The following is a 13859-nucleotide window of genomic DNA, read 5'->3' as shown; positions in this document are numbered from 1 at the left end:
ACAATAATTAATGTTTTGTATTTACAAAATTAAATATATTTCTTGTGAAAAAAGTTATAAGATTGAGTCCTAATATTAGAAATATTAATGTAAAAAAGTGTTTATTTTCTGAACTTTTAATGCGGAAGAACATCTTCAATACCTCATTTGATTTGTTGTATACTTTACCCTTCTATGTCACAGGCGAACTGAAATCTACTTCCTGTAGCGCTAAACTTTGAAGGTTTTGTTTTGAACCATCAATCTAGAAGGACCAGCAACTGAGAGGTTTTCTTTCTGCTTACAACGTTTGTGTGCAGTTGCCCGCCAATTTCGCAGGGTACGCGCACAAACGTGACGGTTTGGCAAAGGTACCAAACGGGTAAAATATGAAAGAGGAATGCAAAACTATTATAACGCACTTTATTTCAGAGCGCTAAGAGTCTTTGAAATATAGTAAATTATGTGCGAAAACTGCAACGTGCAAAGACTTTTTTAACAGACTGTACTTGTCGGCAAATGGGATTTCATCACCAATGTATAGGGGAATCCTTACACGTTGATTGATAGGACGGAGCACTAGGCTATGCGCTCTGAAAGACATCGCACAAACAAAGGAGAATATTATCATTACAAAATGCTTATCGCATGCTATTATAATGTCAGTAAAAAATTGATTTTATAAAGGCGTCTAAGCGTCGGTAAATAGTCGAGAGCACTTACAAACTAAAGTTGGCCAATGAAACCTTTTGCTTGCATATATATAATTTATTAACTAAGCAATTCCCATCGGTCAACATGCCAGTTAAGAGAAGACCAAAGGTCTGTTTTTCGGGAAATAACATTATCGACCGAACATGGGCTAACTAACGCTAAGGGATTGTTCATTCCTCCTAAAAGATAAAGTTTGCAAGTTCCAAACGCTCCCTAACAGGAATTCATAAGAAAATTGGACCAGGGATAGATATAATTTTAGAAGTAGGAATGGGGAACAGAGTAATGTGGGCGCGCGTCAAAGTCCCGGACCTCCTTCCACGGGAGGGGGTATGAAAGAAGAGGCGGGTCATAGCGACAGAGATAGAAGGGAATAACGTATTTTGTCGCCGTCCCCGTTAGCAACGTCATCAAAACGTAGTTTAAGTGAGCCAATAAGATAATTTATATTTTTCGTTATGTGTTGGAGGGAGAGGCTCTACACTGGGCTAAGAGTCGGACTGAAGTAAAAACTAACCGTTCTCCATTCCTGCTTCTAAAATTAAATCTATCCCTGATTGGACCAAATATCACGTGTCCCATGACGTCCAAACTTAAAAACCTGACTGAAGTTCTGAACCATGTCTGAACCAACACATTTTAAAGATGAAAAGCAACAGTTTGCATTAAACGTCTTTATTCTATTTTTGTTCTCAATAAATACAATTGTAATTAATTAAGCATGAATTAAGTTCCTTATTATAAAAAGTCTCGAAATTCAAATCCAGCCTAAATTGGACGCCGTCATCTTTAAATGGCCAAAACGATTTATTTTGGTCCATTAAATTTGGGAAATGGAGAGAAGAATCAAGCATTAATTCCAACAGAATCAAAACATGTAGTTGGCGGTAACAATACATGGGAAACGCGGTGAGTGAACAATACCTTAGCGTTAGTTAATCCATGGACCTATTAATAATTGAAAACTTTTAATTATAAGGATACAATAAAAGCTATTTCTTGTTTGTTTTCCGCGTGTTTTAGCTGAATGGCCTTTATTTCGACTCGTACGGTTTTTCGATAAAGAAGTAGAAAAATATATCATTGCCTATTGCCAACATGTCGGAAATAATTCACAATTTGACAGCATTAACTATCAAGGTATGAATTATAATAATTTCAGCAACTTCGTATTACATTGATTGAATTACCATTAGTATAAGAAACTTATTATGTTTTTCAAAAATCATAGTAAAAGTATGTTTAAACAGTGCTCGAATCTAAAATAATGAAGCGGTTTATCGGGTATACCGCGATGAAACTAAGCCTTAAAGTTTCAAGAAATGAGGAATCTGGAACGAACGCAAACAACTCTAAAAAGCGAAAAAGCACTTTTTTTGGAATTTCTGTCTTATAATAGGGTCGACCTGAACCCATTTGATACAAAATGTGTTGTTTTGACACGTTACTTAAATTGTACATTTTATTTCCAATTGAAATGTTCAGCTTAAAATAATTTAGGTATGAAACGGTTAAAACAGACGTAGAATTTATTTATAACTGAAAATTTGTTAATTGTTTTGAAGAAATGAATGCTACGGGGATAGCATGAGTAAATTTCAAAAAAATCTTTGTCCGCTAAGATATATAACGTTTTTGCAGGAAAAACCTTGGCTGGAGCCGTACGATTCAACGGACAGAATGAATTTTTACATATTTGAAAACAATAAACATCTGAGGTAAGAAAAAGTCACGTCAAAAACATTTCCGTACTAGCAGGAATGAATGGAGGGGAGTTGGAATGGCTAAGGTCAAATCATAATAGGCGTGAAATAACCTTGAAAACATCTGGCGTGGCTTATTTTATGTTAGCGGCGTCATAGACTGACGAAATATGATTATTTTCCGCCTAAATATTTTCATTGGCTGCCAAAAAAGTGAAAATTCTTCCGCTAACTCCACCCTCTATCCGCTCGATCCCTAGTTTGAAATGACTAGACATTTACCGCCTTCAGGAGATCGCTAAGCAGACGATGGAGGAGGAGTTACACTTTTAAAATAAATAAATAAATAAGGCCTCGCCATATGCTTCCACCATCAAGGGAACACCGGGAGCCCCTTTAGCCATTCCAACCCTCCGCCATACATTCTTGGTATTAGCTAGGTGTTGGGAGGACGTGTTAGTTTCGAATGTACTAATGTAGTTCAGTATTAATATTTTCCAAGTCAATAAGGTAATATTCGAGATGGCCAATAGTTGTTCTTACCACACCTTTTCGTCTATTCAAGAACCACACACACTCACAGTTAATAATCGTAAAAGCCAGTATCATATTCACACTCGTAGCTAAAAACCTATTACAAATAGCCGTTCATAAAATTAAACCTAAACTCGAGGTTGGACGAAATCTAACCGATTGAATTCTTTGACAATGCTTATGTTGTTTCTTTCCCAATGCCAATGTTCCAAGAGCCGGAAGTGAATCTCTTCTTAAAACTGTCAATTAATAAACTGGTCCCAAAAACAATTAAACCCCGGATTTGGAATAAATTTATTGTAATTAATAAACTGGGGCATACTACCGACTTATCTGTAGGGGGTTGTTTTTTATATTAATAATTGGTTCTTTTTTAAAAAAAAAAAGATTTATCCACGAGCCTTTGCCTGAGGAACATACGGAATACGTAAGTATTTATTTGAAAGTCAAAATATTTCCAAAGAGAGTAAAATGATAGAGTAATGATTAAATATATATTGAAACTATTCCAAATTTTTGGAAAATAAAATGGCTTCAGAATGTGTTGTAGCATATATTCCTTACTGTGAAAACAAAGGGGGATTTTTCAATTTAAAAACTGGTGTCGAGGAAATTTTGAATTTCACCCCTTTCGGATGTTGACTACATTCCGTTTTACATGTGCTTATGGAAACGCTACGTAGATGACGCAATGTTTTTCTAAAATTCATTAATTGCATTGACCATAATATCCTATTTACCCTTAAATCGATAACAAAACAAACACGGCTGTTTATCGTAATACATTCGGATGTAGAACATAATCTCCCATGGACATATTACCCCGGTCATAATCTCCCAGAGCCAAAAAAAGACATAATCCCCCTTCATGTGGTAACATATCCCCCAGATATCACAAAATCAGAAGCGAAAGGGCAAAATCAGTAAAGAAATAGCGAAATCCATTACAAAATTCACGAAATACAAAATCAAAAAATATCACAAAATCCAACGAAATCACGAGAAAAACCTCAAAATCCATGAAAAGCACGGGAAATACCTCAAAATCCAACAAAATCAAGGGAAATATCGCAAAATCCGTCGAAATCACGGGGTAAAATCTCGAAATCTGTTAAATTTTATCGAATTTTGAAATCAAACAAAATCCGATGAAATAAATTTGGATTTCGAAATCCCGTACACTTTTTCCAAAACCTCTGACCCCTTGGGAAAAACGATGTATAATCGAGCGCACTTCTGCCGAGAGGGCAACTGAACCGTTCATTGAAGCAGATTTTTAAAATCGAAAGAAGGTTGGGGGATGCCTTTTTACAAGAATAGAGCATTAAATATTTCATGACACGAATAGTTTATTCTCTGCACAATGAGTTTCATTGTGCCAATTAAAGTGTATTTATGTTCATTTTGGAATTTTCAAATTCCGCACCCTTCAAATAGGCTTACCGCCTTCAGGAGATGGCTAAGCAGACGATGGGGGAGGAGCTACACTTTTCAAAAAAAAAAAAAAAAAATAAGGCCTCGCCATATGTTTCCACCATCAAGGGAACACCGGGAGCCCCTTTAGCCATTCTAACCCCCCTCCATACATTCCTGATAGTAAGGAGGAACTGACTTTAATATGCATATTTATTTACTATTATTATGATTCATTGGATCTATGAAAAGTTTAAAGATATAAATAAATGCACTCCTTATAATCTATTTTACTCTGGTTCTCGAAGATTTCCTTGACACTAATCACGGTGTTTTTTAATTTCAGACGCAAGACATCCTCCTTGTACCAATGCAATACCCCAATGACTATATAAAAGAGTATTTTAGCTATGCATACGAAATTTACGATTATACGGTTCCATTTATGTATTCATACAACACATTATTGACAATCAGAAATTGCACGATGAATGACGATAGACCAGGGGCATTTGATAACATTAAAAAGATTTCATTTGATGTAAGTTCAAATCATTTTTCAATCACAATATATTCTTATTCAAATCACTTCGAAATCATAGTGCAATCTTATTCAAATCTTTTTGATATCATAGTGCAAGTACCTTATTCAAATCTTTTTGATATCATAGTGCAAGTACCTTATTCAAATCTTTTTGATAGCATAGTGCAAGTGCCTTATTCAAATCATTTTGAAATCACAGTGTAATCTTATTCATATATATTTTACATCATAGTGTAATCTTATTCAAATATATTTTAAATCATAGTGTAATCGTGTTAAAATTATTTTAAAACAATAGTGTAATCTTATTTAAATCATTTTGAAATCATAGTGTAATCTTATTTAATTCATTTTGAAACCATAGTGTAATCTTATTTAAATCATTTTGAAATCATAGTGTAATCTTATTCATAAAATTTTGAAATCAGAGTGTAATATTATTCAAATCATTTTGAATTCATAGTATAGTCTTGTTAAAATAATTTTGAAAGCAGAGTGTAATCTTATTCAAATCATTATTGGAAATAATGAACTCAATTGAAATCGTGTTGAATTTAATAGAAATGAGGTTTAAATCAATTGAAATCACGTTGAATGCAATTAAAATCATGTTGAACTCATTTGAAAGGTGAATTCATTCCGTTAACCAATAGAATTCATGTATCTTATTTTTATTTTCAGATTTATATAGCGTTGGTTGGTGCTTGTTTCTTGATGATGTTGGTCGAGGTTATCGAAAAACGGATTGTCGGAATGAAAACAAAAAAATGCTCGATGGTTTCTCACAAAATGTTTGATTACTTAGGATCTATTTTGGGAAAAGGTAAGTTTTGTTTCCAAACAGACGGAACGGAGCTTTTTACCTCTCCGAGTGACGATATGAAACAGTAATATGGTAAATATGTTTCGGCATTACGATTTTTAGTTGCGTAGATACAAAGCTTTGTTTCATTTCGCTATTCCAAGAACAACCTTTGACATTAATATTTCAAATTGGTTGTTTTCATTTTAATCCAGCTTTCTAAACGTAGATTTTAACTAAGTTAGATGCGAAAGGAACAATATGGTAAATATTTTTACTTCCATTGGCGTTATACCGGTTCGGATTAGATCGATAACAGTAGAAATCATAGTCCCAATGAAGAGACATTATCAGTTCAGAGTTTGTCGAAAGTAAAATACACATTTAAATGACACGTTTTAGGTTGTTAAACGAAACGAAGGGTCATGACGGAAACTAGATCTGTTTGGTATTGAGAAACGTTAAGAGTCATGCTAACTTACACAGAACAAGAGCTAGGATAGTGTTTACGCGTGTACCTGTTTGTGAATATAGCTCAAGTAATTAATTAATTACATCTTCTGTTGCTTATCATTAAAGAGCAATAATTGCATATCTAGGTAAATAAGTTTGTCAACTCGGAGAGGTAAAATTTTTGTTTCCCAACTTGTTGTTTTAATGTATTGTATATACTTTTGAGATTATACATAGGGTAGTGGTTCCATAATAAAACTGTTTTCTTGTTAAAGGATTTTCCATCTCAAAGCTACCAGCTGAAAGAATAATTATCGGAGTTTGGCTTTTGCAAATCGTGGTTATCATCACCATTTTCAGCGCTATTCTGACAGCTAGTTACACGTCTCCCAAAAAGATCTCAATCGACTCAATCGCGGATCTTACTCGGTCAACCGATAAATGCGCATATGCAGACCAAATGGAGAAACACAGAATTTGTTATTTGGTAAATACTGACATTAATATGAAGAATAATTTTCGTCTCTATATCATAATTAAAATTATAAAATTTACAATTAAAATTTTAAATTTACAATTAAAACATAAGCATATCATACCGGGTGGTTTGATATGGTTATGATTAAAACTATTAAATTTACAATGAGAATTATTAAATTTACAATGAGAATTATTAAATTTACAATTAAAACTATTAAATTTACAACGAAAATTATTAAATTTACGATAATAATTCATAAGTTGACTGGCGAGATGGATTTCGGGGAGGGATCGAGGCTAACGTTTCCTACCCCGAATCACCAAGGCCTAAAGGCATTTACTATGAAAAAGGTTTCAAAGTTTATGCCCCACAGAATAACTTCAATACAATTTTAATCACTAAGTGGTTAACGATATGTAGAAAGAATATAAAGTTTTAACTTTAATTACGATGCCATCATAGAAAATGGCGGACAGAGAAAGTAGCCGAAAGGCTCTGTAATTATATTAAAAGTAGCTTTACAACGACAACACGGAGAAACTTTGCTTCTTAAAAGTTGTATTATTTGAAGAGCTTCAGAACGACCGAAACTCCCAAAAGAATTTTGATCGCTTTGGAACTTTAATTACGCGTAGACAATTAGACATGTACTAAAACATAATTTATGTTTTCAGAATGACACTGATATGGTCATGCTTTGCGACTTAATTAAAAGTACAGGGACAAGTTGCGATATTTTCGCAGGTAAAGGAGCTATGTTCACCGAGCTGTCAGTGATTATAACTCAGATGGACTTCGAAATAAGTGTACAGAAAATCGACCAAGGCGCTTTCCGACATCAAATGCACATAAGTTCAACCAAGTACATTGAGAAACCATTAATTTACTTGGTCAGCAAGAAAATAAACCGTGAAGCTTTGAAAATAGTGAACAAAAGGTTGTTACATTTTGATACTCTCTATCGCAAATTTAAGACTCGCATAGATTGTCAATGCAGGGACTGCAAAAAAGTCGGCGGAACATTGAATTTTGTTTTTAAATAAATAAATAATAACACAATTTTAAAATCTATGTATAGTGTTAGGCATATACTTTTGCAAAGAAAGGGTTTAATTTTAAGCAAGACCTATGAAAATCCTAAAATCTTCACTTTCTGATTATTAATGATTGATTATCATCAAAATCTAAAAATACTGCATGGAATCAGAGAGAATTTATAATAGGGAGTAGAAACTGAGGAATATTATGTAGCTCAAAAATCACGTGATCAACAAAACTGGCCAGGTCTATTCCCGGTACTATTTTTTGTGGCCCCTCCCTCTAGGGTGGGTCTAGAATGTTGCGGGAAGGTCTAGGGGAGATGGACACTTCCTTTTTAGGGAAAGGGAAACATCTGACTTAAAATAACTCCAAATGGCGCCAGTCGCACTCGAAATCGCGAACCATTATTGGGTAATTGTACAACCAATAGTGATTGAGGGCAAACTTTAAAATTAAAGGAGAGTCATGTGACCGAAAATTTACCTGGCCTGTTTTAGCGTCGCAGCCTACTTGTTTGAGCTACATTGTATTTAGCACTGTCAAGGGCAAGAGCTTCACTCCCTATTATAAATTCTCTCTGATGGAATAGTTAAAAAATACTATTAGTCTGTGAGATTGACTAACTTAAGCAGCCAACGCGATCGCGAGATCAGAGAATGTATTGCTACGCTCTACTAGGCCCTATTTTTTGTAACTTTGTTTACGGCCTTATAAATGCGGGGGTTGGACATTCGAGGATGGCTCGGGAAAAATTCGCCTTTGTACACTTTCCTCCCGTAGGCAGGTTTCTTATATTACGAAGTAAGATGAGACTAGAAGTACTGAGCTAACCAAATTCTTCACTTGGCGAAAGTGAATATTCTTGATAATACCCACCAACCAACGGTTGGCCCTCTGGTAGCGGTTTCTGAATTTTCCCTCCAAAACGTGAGACGCTCGTGGCGGTAGACGGCCGAATTAGATTCAAGCACCCGCGTCCCTATTCCGCGGCTTTAGGTTGAGGGGAAGGGGGGGGGTAGGAAATTTTTTGGAACTCGACCAATTTTTTTCTCTCTAGTGTAGGCGCGATCAAATCCTCAAATTTGGTCACTAGTGCCAGGATCTACTACCAATGCTAGAGTTCTTTTCTCTTAGTCTCATATTACTTCTGCTTTTTCTAATAATAATACACTTATACAAAAATAATTCTCCCGTTACCAATAAATATATAGCCATTAAACATGTTTCGGGTGAATACTGTACTAATGACTAATACGCCCTCTCCACCCCTTCCCAACTTGCTGATATGTAAATATTTTTTACTTGACTTGTTTTCATTTCCTTGTCAAATGTCATTTCACAAATCCAAACGTGTCACTCGATTTTAATTATCATTTAATGATCGCGAGGTGTTGGCCAGGTAGCAGTTGGACTAATGGGAAAAAACCATAAGGTTTTCAAGATATATTTTTATAAGAAAAGATTAAAATTTTTAGAAGTGATAATTATCCCACTCTTTTGATGAAAGAAAATAGCCATGACCTAACACACTTTTTATTTTCATTTCAGGCTACGCTCATTTTTCGAGTCAAGTCACGTTACCCCTTGGTACCGACTTTTGGAAAGATTTTGGGGTTTCGAAATAGAAGCGCCTCGTGCGACGACTGATAATAGTGTTCATTCACTTCAATTGGAAAGTCTAGAAATGGCATTCATACTATGGGCAACACTACTAGCCCTCTCTTGCGTTGTAGCTATATTAGAGATGGCCACTATGATTGATTTGGGCGGAAAAAGGAAGTACAACAACGAAGGCTTTTAGGTCTTTGTTTGTGATATTCGATAAAGAAAGACAAATCTCTGGGCATCAAAGAGGAATTGAATGACACTGTTCACGTTAGGTTCATGTGTCGCAAAACAGTCACAACCGCACATATAAAGGTCAAAACAGTTTTATGTTCTATTTCAAGGGACTGCGAACGAGGTCTTGTTCTTCAAAATATTCTTAAAGGGAATATAAAGATTGTTATTCAAAATAATCACTCAAGAGATATTCTAGAGAGCCCTAGATAAAACCCGCTAACCCTTATACCGTAATTATGGTAAAGTTGCGATTGTTAGTTATGAAACAAGCAGAGATAATACCGTCAAATGCAATTGTGCCCCAAAAATTGAAATTGCCTTCTACGGATCCCCGTTCAAATTAATATTTCTAAATAAGATATTATTTCCTTTTTGGGACTTAATCTGAAAAATCCGCACATTTTAAGAAGAAAAAAGATGATCAAAATGGCACATTACAAAAATGGTGTGTTTGGATCATTTTACTGAACAATTTATTATTAATAATTCAAACCATGTATGAAATGATAACAATAATTATAAAGCTTTTTGTTGTTGTCATCAATAAACAAGAGGGCATAACTCTCATAGCATCCAGCATGTGCAAACGTTTTTTGACTCTCTAATATAGACCTTGCTTAAAACGAAAAGAAAACTACTTCGGCTCTTAGGGCACGAATCTCTTTTATCCAGTGTAGCCGTACCGTGTAAGAGTGGACATGTTCTTCACTTTTTGAACTGAAATTATTAAATATACATTCAGGAAATGATGTAAATAGAAATATGGCATAAAGACTGCTTGGTTCTGACATTGCAATCTTTTCTTCGTTCTGCTGAATTCTAAAACAGGAGAACAAAATTTAAACTCTAAGCAACTATTGCAACATACCATCGTAACAAAATTTGCACCGTGATCTAGAGTAACATTGAAGTAAAAAGTCCTAATATTGGAAATAGTAATGTAAAAAAGTGTTTGTTTCTAAACTTTTAATGCGAAAAAATATCATCTTCGATACTTCATGTAGTCGTAACTACGTAGTAATAAGACTGTCCGCAATGGTCAGTCTTCTTAACTCTTATAATTAATATTGAACAATAAAGTCTAGTATGTTATACATCATGTGTACTCAATGAAAGATATAACACCTCATTTGTTGTATACTTTTCCCTTCTATGTTACAGGGGAACTGAAATCTATTTCCTGTGGCGCTAAACTTTGAAGGTTTTGTTTTAAGGGGACAAAATATCTCTTTAGTGTGTATCGAATGTTCTTGAAGTTAAAATTTTGAAATTATTATTGTATCTATACGCACAAAGTAATAGACGTGTTAAATGAAGTGTTTAAAATGTTACGATTTAAATAAGTCAAACCCATTAAAGTAGTAAAGGTATTTTTAACTAAATTTTAAGAACAAAATTATTAAAAAACGGATTTCCTCAAAAACTATACTTTTATTACGTCACATTAATAACAATCAAAAGAATTTTTTATCTCAATTTTATGAGAAAGTTACGTGATATTTCAAATATTCAAGTTTATTCTTGTAGTAAATATCAAAATAATTGTACTCCAAAGCTAATGATGAAAACGTTTGCTTTCACTTTCAAAATTTAGAGTCTAAGCATGGTCTAAGTCAACTTCTTATTTGATAGTAATTTTCATTTTGGTTTTTATCATCAATTAAAATAAACTTTGAATCACCACCAGTAATTGAATAAACAGGAGCATATAGCTTTCATAAGATTGAATTGAAAATTGACTAGAATTTTTCACAAAAATTCGACATTTAATTTGAAAACTGTAAAAATACACCTGGATTTTAGGAAACGAAACGAAATGCTTGATCTGAATTTCTGCCACAATTGAGTGTCAATTTAAAATACTCAATAATGTTTTATAGATATAAAAGAAATACACTATCATTTAAAATAAAAATCATTTAAGGCCTGATAAATTAATCTTCTCAGTTCGCTTGAACAAAAAATGTGAATTCTCTTTTGGAGCGTAAAGAAACGGAAGCTAGTTTTTTCGAGAGGTTAGTTACTGGTTTACTTGTTGTCTTGGCTTACCCAGCTAAGAAAATAAACAAGTTAGAAAACCCAATATATTCTTAGTTTGCAAACATGAGTGTTAACGTTAAATATCACCAAATCAGGTTTAGATTTTATAATAGAAGAAAGCATCATGGTGGCAATTAGATCAGTGAAAGGGCTAATCGTACTCGGGTTTTAGCTTCGAAGTTTTCATTCTTGTTATGGTGCGCATTGACTTTCAGTGCGTCTAACCACAAGTCAGCTTTGGTGATATTTCACGTCGTTAACACTCATGTTTGCAAACTAAGAATATCGTTGAGGTGAAACGAGACAATAGTGTTTATACTGCAAACAAGTTTTGAATGTAGCTTTGAGAATATAGGGTTAACAGTTGAGGCGTAGACAATTTTGCCTTTTCAAACAAATAAAGGTTATATCTCTCCAAAATTTATACACTTCATTTCTGGTTTTTTTTTCCCATTTACTGATTTCCATTTGTCAAAGACATATCTTTATTGGATGTAAATGTCGTCTGCTTTACTGTATATTCGCTATGCTTTAATAATTCGTAAATTTTTACTTCAAAAAAGAGAAATAATTCTATATCTAGGTTGATAAGTTTGTATTAGTAGTCCTCCTCTTGACCCGGAGAGGTAATATTTTGGTTTTTCCAACTTGTTTATTCTATGATATACATAAAAAATAAACGGGTGAATCATAAAAGGGTTCATAAAAAACATTATTGGGAAAATTTTTAAAATTCAAGCGCCCGGTTAAATACAACTCGATTTGTTAATTTTCGGCTTGGTGCTATGTTTATGGTCGGCTTTAAGGGTTGGTTTGTTGACCACATTGTTTGACGGTTGCATTGCAGATCAAATTTGTGCATTGGGATCAAATGCATCTGGATCGGTAAAAGGACGAGTATCCAAACTAAACTTTGAATTGGTCATCCAACTTCGAACTAAACATTTAGCCCACCCCTAATGTAGGTCTTTAGGTCGACTTTAATGCGGAGTAGGCAAGTGGAGTTGTATAATAGTCGGAATTAAACCTACGAATCGACTGAAAACACAGAATACTTGAGTTACTGGGGAAGTAGCGGTATTAGTGTGTTTGGATTAAACTTTACGACTCTGGGCGTTTAGTGCAAAGTAAATAAAATCGACTTTCTAAATACATCGTGTAAGTGCAAAATTACAAGAACATTGAGTATGCCATTAAAAAGTAATCATATACAGTGTATAGTTAGACAAACAATGAACCATTGTTTTGGATAATGGAAGCCAATGCAAATAATGTAAATCTAACTTTAGCTTTTATTAACACTCGAGAGTTGAGAGAAAATTAGTATTAAAAGCTTTCATCTTAACTAGAACTTTGATTTAGTTTGGAAAATCTGCCAGCAAAACTTGGTAGGTAGTATGCGTTTTTCTTTTCTATACTTTTCTTCATAGACTACGAGCTAACTGGTTTCTCGTTGCCTTAAAAGCAAGATCTAGCCTAGGCCTATTTACTGTACCCGCGGTTTCTAGTATTTTTTTGCGTGCTAATGGCGAAATAATATGATAATATAGTTTACAGAATTTTGGTGAAATAATTATTTATTCGCTCGGCTTTTCATCACAATTCAGCGATCTCTATATATTATCGCTTTCGTCGTCAGTTGAAAATTTGGGAAAAAGGTCTGACCTGGCACCCGTTCAACTACTTGTTCGAAAATTATTGTTTTAATATATATACTAATGGTACTGTACATCGTTTTTACTTTTCCGAATGACGTATGTCACGGAGAGGTTCTGTTTTCGACGTGTCTCTCTATGTTTGCCTGTTGTGCTAATGTAGGATTTTCAGTAAACCAATCAAGTGACAGGAATATAACTAACGTTCTAACATCTGTAGATAACTCTTATAGATTACTAACCCTTACTCTTTTTCATCCCACACATCTTAGTATCGGGTATATGGCTGCTTAGTAATTTCAGTTAGAGGTATGGGTTCCTGGGGATTGAGTGATTTTCAATCTACTAAAATGAGAGTATTTATTTGGAAAATTATTTTAAGAAATTTGTTCCAAATTACAACTGTTTCAAGTTAGGGCTATTATAGATTCAAATATAAATATATGGTTATTTATCGGGATACCGCTGATACCTAGCCAAGGCTTAGTGTAGTTTTCGACACTACCAATATTCGCAGAGCTATTATAATATTTAGTTGAAGACTTATTAAATGACACGAAAAATTTCGAAACTTGAGCTTTAAAACGTTGAATATAATATAACTAACGAACGATACCGCAAATTTGCCTTCCGAGCTTCCCAGTTATGTCGACGGTGA

At 34.0% G+C, this 13859-nt stretch overlaps 1 protein-coding gene across 1 annotated transcript; it reads left to right on the top strand.

The window, feature by feature from the left end:
• The first annotated feature begins 181 nt into the window (after positions 1–181).
• On the top strand, positions 182–10479 carry LOC149678736 (uncharacterized). The gene is made up of 10 exons (XM_089836684.1): positions 182–350; positions 412–801; positions 1717–1833; positions 2335–2411; positions 3318–3357; positions 4690–4884; positions 5569–5710; positions 6418–6629; positions 7298–7560; positions 9213–10479. Exons 3-10 carry the CDS (start codon positions 1792–1794, stop codon positions 9463–9465), a joined length of 1224 nt encoding a protein of 407 aa, XP_089692810.1. The 5' UTR covers positions 182–350; positions 412–801; positions 1717–1791; the 3' UTR covers positions 9466–10479.
• The last annotated feature ends 3380 nt before the right edge of the window (positions 10480–13859 follow it).

This window comes from Phalangium opilio, unplaced genomic scaffold, assembly GCF_054372755.1.
Source record: "Phalangium opilio isolate 3A_F unplaced genomic scaffold, DU_Popi_V2 ptg000042l_1, whole genome shotgun sequence".
Lineage (NCBI taxonomy): Eukaryota > Metazoa > Arthropoda > Arachnida > Opiliones > Phalangiidae > Phalangium > Phalangium opilio.
The sequence above is the reverse complement of the archived record's forward strand: the minus strand, read 5'-3'. Positions and strand labels throughout refer to the sequence as shown.